Source organism: Trachypithecus francoisi, unplaced genomic scaffold (assembly GCF_009764315.1).
Source record: "Trachypithecus francoisi isolate TF-2019V2 unplaced genomic scaffold, Tfra_2.0 Lachesis_group3, whole genome shotgun sequence".
NCBI lineage: Eukaryota > Metazoa > Chordata > Mammalia > Primates > Cercopithecidae > Trachypithecus > Trachypithecus francoisi.
In genome coordinates, this window is record NW_022681468.1 from 146,938,484 (window position 1) to 146,950,600 (window position 12,117).

At 43.9% G+C, this 12,117-nt stretch overlaps 1 protein-coding gene across 1 annotated transcript in view; it reads left to right on the forward strand.

Annotated features, from left to right (window-relative positions):
• Window positions 1–5,176: 5,176 nt before the first annotated feature.
• UBR1 (ubiquitin protein ligase E3 component n-recognin 1) overlaps window positions 5,177–12,117 on the forward strand; it is a 160,313-nt gene continuing 153,372 nt past the window's right edge. Inside the window, exon 1 of the mRNA XM_033190389.1 lies at window positions 5,177–5,462. Within this exon, the coding sequence (XP_033046280.1) occupies window positions 5,382–5,462 (81 nt within the window). The 5' untranslated portion in view covers window positions 5,177–5,381. The remainder of the gene's footprint in view (window positions 5,463–12,117) is intronic.

A 12,117-nucleotide genomic window follows, 5' to 3' on the forward strand; every position in this document is an offset into this window, starting at 1 on the left:
CCCAGTTGGTCAAGGCTGCAGTGAGCTGAAATTTTGCACCATTGCACTCCAGCCCAAGCAATAGAGTGAGACGTTGTGTAATTCAGTGCAGTTAAGTACGTCCATATTGTTATGCAACCATCAGCACTTAACATATGGCTTCAAGGTTCATCCATGTTGTAGCACGTGCCAGAATTTCCTTCCCTTTAAGGCTGAATAATATTGCATTGTATGTATAGACCACATTTTGTTTATCCATTCATCTGTTGATGAATACCTGGGTTGTTTTCCCCTTTTAGCTATTGTGTATGATTCTACAATGATCACCAGTGTGTACTAGACATTTTTAAAGTTTTTTTTAACTTTTATTTTAGGTTTAGGGGTACAGGTACAGGATTGTTATTCAGGTAAACTGCATGCCACAGGGGTTTGGTGTACAGATTATTTAGTCACCCAGATAATAAGCATAGTACCCAACAGGTTTTTTTTTTTTTCTGATCCTCTCCCTCCTCCTATCCTCCACCCTCAAGTAGGCCCATGTCTGTCATTTCCCTCTTTGTGTCTATGCATTCTCATTGTTTAGCTCCCACTTTTAAGTGAGAACATATGGTATTTGGTTTTCTGTTCCTGCATTAATTTGCTTAGGATAATGGTCTCCAGATCCATCCATGTTGCGGCAAAGGACATAATCTCATTCTTTTTTATGGCTGTGTAGTATTCCATGGTGTATGTGTACCACATTTTCATTATCCCATCTACCATTGATGGGCATTTATGTTGATTCCATGTCTTTGCTATTATGAATAGTGCTGCAGTAAATATTTGCTTGTATGTGTCTTTATGGTAGGATGAACTATTTTACTTTGGGTATATATGCTTTTTAAGCTTTTGAGGGAGCACTCCTTTTATTCCTTAACAAAACAGAAATTTGGGAAGAATTTCATCTAGGTAATCAATGCTCTTTACAAGAAACCTGAAACACCTGCAAAAGTAAAAAACTCACAGATCAAGGAATTTCTGACTTATTACAACATGGATCAACCTTAAGGACATTATACTAAGTGAAATAAGCCAGTCACAAAAAGACAAATACTGTGTGATTCCACTTATATAAGGTACCTAGAGTAGTCAAATTCACAGAGACAGAAAGTAGAATGGTAGTTTGCAGAGACTGGGAGGAAGTAGGGATGGGGAATTAATGTTTAATAGGTATACTTTTCAGTTTTGCAAGATGAAAAAAGTCTGGAGATGGATAATAGTGATGGTTTTACGGTATGAATGTACAATCGGCCCTCCATATCCATGGGTTCTGCATCTGTGGATTCAACCAACTGTGGATCAAAAATATTCAGGAAGGCCGAGTGCAGTGGCTCATGCCTGTAATCTGAGCACTTTGGGAGGCTGAGGTGGGAGGATCATTTGAGGTCAGGAATTCAAGGCCAGCCTGGCCACCTTGGTGAAGCCCTTGTCTCTACTAAAGATACAAAACATTAGCTGGGCCTGGTGGTGCACACCTGTAATCCCAGATATTCAGAAGGCTGAGGCAGGAGAATTGCTTGAACCCAGGGGGCGGAGGTTACAATGAGACAAGATTGTGCCACTGCAATCCAGGCTGGGTGATAGAGTGAGACTTTGTCTCAAAAAAAAAAAAAAAAAAAAATTCAGGAAAAGGCTAGACTTAGTGACTCACACCTATAATCCCAGCATTTTCAGAGGCCTTGGCAGGAGAATTCCTTGAGGTCAGGAATTTAAGACCAGCCTGGGCTGGTCTTAAAAATTTAACTGGCCATGGTGGTGCACTCCTGTAGTTCCAGATACTTGGGATGATAAGGCAGGAGAATCGCTTGAAATCCAGCAGGCAGAGGCTGCAGTGAGCCAACATCATGCCACTGCAATCCAGCCTGGGCAACAGAGCAGGACTCCATCTCAAAATAATAATAATAATAATAATAAGTGCATACACTCTATTTCTCTATTTTTCTCCATGAAATGTTTTATTTATTTTATTTATTTATTTATTTTTTTGAGACAGAGACTCGCTCTGTCACCCAGGCTGGAGCGCAGTGGTGAGGTCTCGGCTTACTGCAAGCTCCACCTCCCAGGTTCACGCCATTCTCCTGCTTCAGCCTCCAGAGTAGCTAGGACTACAGGCGCCCGCCACCACGCCTGGCTAATTTTTTTGTATTTTTGGTAGAGACGGGGTTTTGTCGTGTTAGCCAGGATGGTCTCGATCTCCTGACCTCGTGATCCGCCCGCCCTGGCCTCCCAACGTGCTGGGATTACAGGCGTGAGCCACCGCGCCCGGCCCTCAGTAGTCTTTTTAATGCTGGAGCTCACTCTTGTTTTTGACCTCCGTATTTCTCTTGACCTGCCAATAGTGATAGCTCTGGGCTTTCAGGATCAAATGGTATCTACGGACTCCCACTAAGGAAGAGGTGAAACTAGCCCTCTCACAACGACCACAAGAAATGCTGCAAGGACCACTTTCATTCGTACTCCCAGACCCCATCCTTTCAAAACAATTTGTGTCAGTTTTGGTTAGGTCAATATTCAGAGTTGACCTTAGTGTGACTGTGGAATTTTTATTCAGAGTAGAGCTGAATTCTACCCTGAGTTCTAATTGTATAGCTAAATTATGATCATATTATAGGAAAAGGGGTAAGTGAACTTTTTCTGTAAACAGCGAGATGGTATGTGAGCCGTGTTACAAGTACTCAGCTCTGCTGTTGCACTGGGAGAGCAGCCATAGTAGTAATATTCAATAAAACTTTATGGACACTGAAATCTGAATTTTGAATAACTTTCTTGTGTCACAAAATGTTACTATTCTTTTGATTTTTTTCAACTATTAAAAAATGTAAAAACTGTTCTTAGCTCAGGGAAGTCAAAAAACGACCATAGTGGGACTAATCGGAGTTTGTCAACATCTGGCATAAAATATTAGCAGGTTGTTGCCTAAAATCTCTTTATCTCATCAAATTACTGTGAAGAGTTGTAGGCAGAAAGGTATGTTTTATTATGTAAAGGTAATTATATTCAAAGATAAGTTATTTTGAACTTAAAAATCTAGTATTTTAAGACCAAATTATTGAAACACAACTAGAATTCACTAAGGAAAAGTTACAGTGAACATTGAAGAAAAAAAGTTAACACTTTACCTTTTTTGTTTGTTTAACACTACTCTTAATAGTTACTGAAAATTTTGGTATAACCACACACACACACACACACACACACACACGACCCCCTCACACCACCCTGATTTATGTTAATAAGACATGGCAGGGGAAGTGATAGCATTAGGAAAAATAACTAACGTAAATGACTAGTTGATGGGTACAGCAAACCAACACGGCACATGTATACCTATGTAACAAACCAGCAAGTTGTGCACATGTACCCTAGAACTTAAAGTATATTAAAACATAAAATAAAATGATTTTAAGAAGACATGGTGTAAGAGGATCGCTTGAGCGCAGGAGGTCTCCCTCGATCACCCAGGCTGGATTGCAGTGGCTCGAACATGGCTCACTGCAGCCTGGACCTCCTGGGCTTGAGCAATCCTCCTACCTCAGCCCCCTCAGTAGCTGGAACTACAGATACACACCATCACGACTAATTTTTTTTTTTTTTGGTAGAGAAGGAGTTTCTTTTTTTTTTTTTTTTTTGAGACGGAGTCTTGCTCTGCCACCCAGGCTGGAGTGCAGTGGCCGGATCTCAGCTCACTGCAAGCTCCGCCACCCGGGTTTACGCCATTCTCCTGCCTCAGCCTCCCGAGTAGCTGGGACTACAGGCGCCCGCCTCGTCGCCCGGCTAGTTTTTTGTATTTTTAAGTAGAGACGGGGTTTCACCGTATTAGCCAGGATGGTCTCTATCTCCTGACCTCGTGATCCGCCCGCCCGTCTCGGCCTCCTAAAGTACTGGGATTACAGGCTTGAGCCACCGCGCCCGGCCTACATATATATACATATTCTATATATACCCATATAATTTTGTATAGGTACCGTGATAAGATGTAAAATGTATTTATTGTGGTTGTTTGGCAAAAAGGCTGGAAAAACAGTATTTTAGCACCCAGGCGGTAGTTCATTTGAGCAGAAACATTGTTTAGGCAGGAAAGTTCTACTAATCAAGGTGGACCACAGCATTTGGAAAGCCTCCTCTGCTTTTCACATTGTTTGGAGCTTTATTTTCTTCCCTTTGTTAAAAATATACACTTTAAAATTATTTGTTTTGTAAACAATGTAAAATACTGATGAAGGTAAAGTAGCTCTTGACCACCTTCTTCCTCCAATCCGAATCCTGGCCCTCAGAGTTACTACTTTGCCCTTTCCCCTTTCAGACTTACTCCTTCAGATTTAAATGCCTATGTGTGCAAATATATAGTTTGCGGCAACTTGGCTTTTTTCCCTCTCACTTAATTTATCTTGATCTTTTCTTTTTTTTTTTTTTTTGAGGCGGAGTCTCGCTCTGTCGCCCGGACTGGAGTGCAGTGGCCGGATCTCAGCTCACTGCAAGCTCCGTCTCCCAGGTTTACGCCATTCTCCTGCCTCAGCCTCCCGAGTAGCTGGGACTACAGGCGCCCGCCACCTCGCCCGGCTAGTTTTTTTTTTTGTATTTTTAGTAGAGACGGGGTTTCACCGTGTTAGCCAGGATGGTCTCGATCTCCTGACCTCGTGATCCGCCCGTCTCGGCCTCCCAAAGTGCTGGGATTACAGGCTTGAGCCACCGCGCCCGGCCTATCTTGATCTTTTCACAGATTTATCTTGCTCAAGAGCTGCACAGTATTTCAAAATGCGGATGTACCATAGTCTATCCTGTCTTTCATCTATCGATGAATGACTAGGTTTCCAAATTATTTCCCCCCGTGCTCCCCAATAAAGCTGGATCCCCAGCTTTTTTGTATACATGTGCAAGTGCCCACGGGGTAGAACCTTAAAAATGGAAGATGTGTGAGTACTTTCTTTTTCATTTTATAGGCTCTGGAGAACTACTGCAGGGAGGCTGGGATACAAAACACCCTCAGGCCAACAACCGGCCAGCTAGGACAGGTTCTTGCTTTAGCCCCTGACAAGTTTTCTTCCTTTCGTAATGGACGCTTTGGCTTTTTTTTTTTTAAACCTCGTAGATGCAACAGTTCCCAGCACCAAATCCAGATATACAACCACTCAGCTACCAAGCGCTACGCCTGATAAATTACAGGGGAAATAAAAATCTCCAGTCCTTTCACGTCGTGACGCTTGCTTCCGGGAAGCGGGCCGGAAGCCGCTCCTCAATTCTGCGTCAAACCCGACTTCAGGGGCCGTCGTAAAAGTGTCGTCCCTGTGTGTCTCCGACCGGCCACAGGTTTCCGCTTGCCTCTGGCCGGGGGTCGGCAACTGCAGGAGTCAGTTTCCCTCAAGATGGCGGACGAGGAAGCTGGAGGTGCGGAGAGGATGGAAATCAGCGCGGAGTTACCCCAGACCCCTCAGCGTCTGGCATGTGTAAGTCCCTGTAGGCAAGTCTCTTTTGTCCTACCCCCAGTGCCTCTCTACTGCGCTTAGGAGGATATGGGGCTTCACCCCCTATGGCAGCTCTGGGGCGGGGGAGTTATCTGGATTGATCTGGAAGGAAGCCGGTGAATAAAAAGTTAGTCGCAACCCACATTTCTGCCAGCCAAGTGTACGGAATATAATGACTTTGTTATGTATTATTCCTGATGATCTCAAGCATGCATGTCTCTATTCTGAAGTAGAAAGAACCAGTGATGTTATTAGACGGTTTGATGTGGGGGCCGAGGCGGGGTTGGAGCAAGAGCCATTTTCGTATAGAAGCAGTACTAACCCTTTACTTTTGATTATGGGAACGCAGCACCTGGTATTGTATTGCATAGCCAGCTGGCCGGGACCTGATAATGGTAGAGAGTGCTGCCACTGTCATGTCTAGATGTGAGGTGTAGTAACTGGCCTTCGATATAGCATATTAAGAACCCCAGGCCTAACCCTCAGTGGAGAAACCCATCATCTGTCGCTACTTTTTAAAGCTGAAGAAGGGACTCCCAAACATTTCAAGCCAGAGCAATACCATTAATTAATGTTGGAATCTATACTTTGCTCTTGCATTTTGAAAGAATGGGAAGGCAGAGATATTGAACAAATTTGAGTCACTAGCTACAGGGAGAAAGCTGACGGTGGAAGATAAGAGTAGAGGGCAATGTTAGGGAATGTTCTGGATGCCCAGGGCATCTAGTGGGGAGATATGTAGAAAATATTCAAGTATCTGTCACTGCATAATGTTTTATTAGTTTTGTCTTTCTAAATAGCAGCATTTAGAGATTTGGGATATACACCGTTTTTTCTGAAGTTTCTTTGGTTTGTAGTTTGATAAAAGCTTTATTTTATTTTATTTTATTTTATTTTTTTGAGATGGAGTCTCACTCTGCCGTTCAGGCTGGAGTGCAGTGGCACAATCTCAGCTCGCTGCAGCCTCTGCCTCCCGGGTTCAGGAATTCTCCTGCCTCAGCCTCCTGAGTAGCTGGGATTACAGGCGCCTGCCACCATGCCTGGCTAATTTTTTTTTTTTTTGGTATTTTTAGTAGAGACAGGGGTTCACCATATTGGCCAGGCTGATATCGAACTCCTGACCTCAGGTGATCCACCTGCCCCGGCCTCCCAAAGTGCTGGGATTACAGATTAAAAGCATTCTTGAAGGTTTTTGTTTGTTTGTTTTTTAACCCTGCGTACAATTGAACATTGTTTTATGCAAAAACAGAGGGAGCTACTTCAGGGACTGAAGAGACTGGCTAGGAGGTAGGAACCAGGTAGGGAGGGAGTTGGAAAAGGGTTTGGCTTCTGACTATGTCAGTGCTTGCCGTTTTCCTCCACCCCAAATAGCAGTTCAAATTCACTTCACTACTGGTAGTGAAGGAGAAAGCATCTTATCTGCGATGATAAGGAATGAGGAGGTAGGACAAATATAAAAGCAGCTGAAACATTTTAATGGTATTTGGTGAGTTTTGCTTGTTAGAAGGAGTGGGGAAACTGTGCTGTGGTCAGAAGAATTGTTAGAGTTTTGTATCTGAAGACTAATATTTATTTAAAGCTTTGATACATTAATTTTTTCCAGATAATACAGTAAAACCCCATCATTCTGGCCGCCACTAATTTGGAATTGGAGATAATGATACAGGAATTGAGCTAGAATTTATGTGACAACTCTTTACCTCAGGAAATAGTATTAGATTTTGTTGGGCAGGGCTTTAGGTTTTGCAAAGTAGTAGGTAGATTGTGTAATATAGCCTCAGGGAACTCACAATCTGGTGACACAGGTAATATAAGTGCCCAAATAATTTTAATTCAAGGTAGAGTAATGTTAGTAGATGAGGACCTGTGACTGTTAAGCTTTGTAACCCCTTTTATGGCTTGCATCTCTCTTATCTACTGAAGACCCTACAGATCATTCTACCTTTCTCTCTTTCTCTTTTTCTCTTTTTAAAGCTACTACTGTTTTCAATTTTATTCTAGCCATGGTGTGACACTGGCTTCCTAGTTTACTACTTTGCTCTTAAGCGATACAAGCTTAGTTGTCCCCCCTACTCCTTATTGTTTATCTTTAGACAAAGATAAATAGTATGGGACATTCATAGAGGTTTAAGCAATCGTACAATTTCCATTAGAGTCTAATCCCTGGTTATAGTCTCTGATTTCGTTAAACTTTTTTCTTGGTCTGCAGATCCTTTTTCATTCATGTTGCTGTTAGTAAGCATTAAGGCTGTAGTATTCCTAACATTATCTCACATGCAATTCAAATAAAATAATATGTATGAATTAGTGGACATTGTTAAAAGCCATTGCCTAAGAATCACCCGGGGAACTGATACTGTAGGTCTGAAGTGAGGTCCAAGAATCTGCATTTTCACAAGCCTGCCGTGCTAATTCTGTAATAGTGATGTATGGGCCACACTTTGAGTAATACTTAACTAGGTATTTGGAAGTTATCAGTAAATTTACAGTTGAGGTTGTGGGAATGGATAACATCTTTTTTTTTGAGATAGGGTCTTGCTTTGTCACCCAAGCTGGAGTGCAGTGGCACAAACATAACTCACTGCAGCCTCAATCTCTCGGGTTCAGGTGATCTTCCCACCTCAGTCTCCTGAGTAACTGGGGATATAGGCATGTGCCACCATGCCCAGTTAATTTTTTGCATTTTTTTGTAGAGACACGGTTTAATTTAATTTAATTTATTTAAGACAGAGTCTTACTCCATCACCCAGGCTGGAGTACAGTGGTGCCATCTTGGCTCACTATAACCTCCACCTTCCAGGTTCAAGCAATTCTTGTGCCTCAACCTCCCAAGTAGCTGGAATTACAGGTGTGTGCCACCACGCCCAGCTGATTTTTGTATTTTTAGTAGAGACAGGGTTTTACCATATGGCCAGGCTGGTCTCGAACTCCTGACCTCAAGTGATCCATCCGCCTTGGCCTCCCAAAGTGGTGGGATTACAGGAGTGAGCCACTACGCCCAGCCTGGATAAAATCTTTGAGGAGGAAAATGTGTGCGTATATAGACACACACACACACACAGGAAAAGAGAGATTGAGACAGAGAGAAAGAGAACAGGAATGATTGAAACAGGGGTAGAAAATGGAAGAACGAGGTAAGAACGTGGAAACAGAATAGGCAAGCAGGTAGGAGGTGAGAGTAGTGTGATGGCATGGGGTATCATTTTGAGGAGAGGGTGGTTTATTGGGTCCATGATAATGAGGACTGAGAAAAATCGGAAATCAAGAGGGTTGTGAGGTAGTCTGCCAGAACTTCTGCCTTCTGTCTTCCTCAACTAGATTTTCTTCCTTAAGTCAATTTCAGAAGATACGTCTTGGCATGATACTCAGCTCTTTCCTATTGCCTGTTTGTAACCTCTACCTAGGGGTTTCATCCAGTTCTGTGACTTTAAATACCGTCTGTATGTATTCAGTTCCCAAATTTGTATCTTGGTGTCATCTCACTTCTGAGCTCCAGAATCATAAATCCAACTGCCTACTTGACATCTTCACTTGGATGTCTGGTGTTTCAAACAGTGGGAGCAATTAAGAAGTTGCTGCTGTAACCCAAGCCGTAATTGATGGTAGCTTGCACTGGAAAGGTTATCCCTGGAGACAGAGTGAAGAGGATGAATGTGAGAGAGATTTTAGAAGTATAGAAGAAGCAAAAAGACTTGCTGATAGATTAGGCATGAGGCAAAAGGGAAGGAACGATGACATCTGCATCCTCAGTTTTTGGTTTAACCATTCATGGCAGTGGTTGTGTTGTTTCCAGTGGTATGATCTTGGCTCACTGCAACCTCCGTGTCCCAAGTTCAAGCAATTCTCCTGCCTCAGCCTCCTGAGTAGCTGGAATTACAGGCATGCACCACCATGCCTGGCCTTTTTTTTTTTTTTGAGCCAAGGTCTCTCTCTGTTACCCAGGCTGGAGCGCAGTGGCGAGATCTCGGCTCACTGAAACCTCCGCATCCCGGGTTCAAGAGATTCTCCTGACTCAGCCTTTCAAGTAGCTGGGATTACAGGTGCCTGCCACCATTCCTGGTTAATTTTTGTATTTTTAGTAGAGACGGGGGTTTCACCATGTTGGCCAGGCTGGTCTTGAACTCCTGACCTCAGGCAATCTGCCCACCTCAGCCTCCCAAATTGCTGGGATTATAGACGTGAGCCACCGTGCCCAGCCAATTTTTTTGTATTTTTAGTAGAGGTGGGGTTTCACCATATTGGCCAGACTGGTCTCGAACTCCTGACCTCAAGTGATCCACCCATCTCGACCTCCCCAGCTGCTGGGATTACAGGTGTGAGCCATCGTGCCTGGCCTTGGTTGTGTCATATATTGAGAGGAAAGACCAGATTTTAGGAGAGGAAAGGAGAAAGGCAGATCAAGAGTTTGGTTATCCGTGTCTCTGTAGACGACACCTCCATAATAGCTCTTGAACGCAAATAATTCTGTCTCCACCCATGTAGTCCATGTCACTATCTGTTGTCTTGGCTACTGCAGTGACTTCTTTTTTTTTTTTTTTTTTTTTTGAGACGGAGTCTTGCTCTTTCTCCCGGGCTGGAGTGCAGTGGCCGGATCTCAGCTCACTGCAAGCTCCGCCTCCCGGGTTTAGGCCATTCTCCTGCCTCAGCCTCCGGAGTAGCTGGGACTACAGGCGCCCGCCACCTCGCCCGGCTAGTTTTTTTTTTTTTTTTGTATTTTTAGTAGAGACGGAGTTTCACCGTGTTAGCCAGGATGGTCTCGATCTCCTGACCTCGTGATCCGCCCGTCTCGGCCTCCCAAAGTGCTGGGATTACAGGCTTGAGCCACCGCGCCCGGCCCAGAGTAATCTTTTAAAGATTAAATCAGATCATGTCAGTCTCCTATCTAAATCCTCAGTGGCTTTCTATTAATACTTAGAATAAGGTCTAAATTCATTACAAGCCTTCAAGACTTTGCCTGATCCGGCCCCTACATCTCCACCTCATTTCCTATTACATTCTCCTCACTCATCCTGTAACAGTACAAGCTGAAACTGTATTTTGCTTTAGGGTCTGTGCCTTTGCTTGCTGTTTGCTTTTCCTAGAGTGTTTTTCCTGTTTTTTCATAATACATACCCTGTCTGAGAGATGGGTTCCTCTTATTCTCTGTCAAAGCAACCTGTTTTTTTCTCCCATTGCAATTACAATCTGTAATTACTGTATTGTCTTTATTTACTTAGTGAAATGTCTGTTTCTCCCTCCAGAGGGAGAGGTAAGTTCCATGAAGGGAAGGATCGTGTATGACTTGTTCATTGATGCATCTTTTTTTTTTTTTTTTTTGAGACGGAGTCTCGCTCTGTCACCAGGCTGGAGTGCAGTGGTGTGATCTCGGCTCACTGCAACCTCCGCCTCCTGGGTTCAAGCGATTCTCCTGCCTCAGCCTCCCTAGTAGCTGGGACTACAGGTGCATGCCACCATGCCCAGCTGATTTTTATATTTTTAGTAGAGACGAGGTTTTACCGTGTTGGCCAGGATGGTCTCGATCTCTTGACCTCATGATCCGCCTGCCTCAGCCTCCCAAAGTGCTGGGATTGATTACAGGTGTAAGCCACTGTGCCCAGCCACATTGATGTATCTTGGTATGTGATTGATAGAGAAGACACTTTTTTTTTTTCTTTGAAACGAAGTTTCACTCTTGTTGCCCAGACTGGAGTGCAATGGCATGTTCTCGGCTCACTGTAACCTCTGTCTCCTAGGTTAAGCGATTCTTCTTCCTCAGCCTCCTGAGTAGCTGGGATTACAGGCACGTGCCACCATGCCCGGCTAATTTTTGTATTTTTAGTAGAGATGAGATTTCTCTGTGTTGGTCAGGCTGGCCTCAAACTCCCGACCTCAAGTGATCCACCCGCCTCAGCCTCCTAAGGTGCTGGGATTACAGGCGTGAGCCACCACGCCTGGCAGAAGACACTTTTTTTAAATGAATGAATAACTGAGGATCAACATTAATGATTTATTGTAGTAAGATTAGTAGTGATCGGTGGATGGAGGTTGTAGATGGAAAAAAGAGGAAATGAGCGGGCATGTTAGGGTAGTGGCTAACCTTGATCTTGGCTGTCAGGGAGATAATAAAAGCCAAAACAGGAAATCTGGAGGGAATTGGTGGGATTGAGGTATTAAAGGACATGAGATTGACATAATTGGGAGGACTGAACTTTGTGGTCAGAAAGGGGAATTTTAGAATTTGAGTACATGGGGGCACATCAAGTTTTTGCAATGGTAGAGCCAGGTTAAAGGCACTTCTTGGCCTGGCGCCGTGGCTTGCGCCTGTAATCCTAGCACTTTGGGAGGCCAAGGAGGGTGGATCACAAGTTCAGGAGATCGAGACCATCCTGGCTAACAAGGTGAAAGCCCTTCTCTACTAAAAATACAAAAAATTAGCTGGGTGCAATGGTGGGCGCCTGTAGTCCCAGCTACTCGGGAGACTGAGGCAGGAGAATCGCTTGAACCTGGGAGGCGGAGCTTGCAGTGAGCTATCACACCACTGCACTCCAGCCTGGGCGACAGAGCAAGACTCCGTCTTAAAAAAAAAAAAAAAAAGGCACCTCTTATGTGTTCGTATAGCACCCTTTCCATATTCCTGTTGTATGTAGTGTGTCTCAGA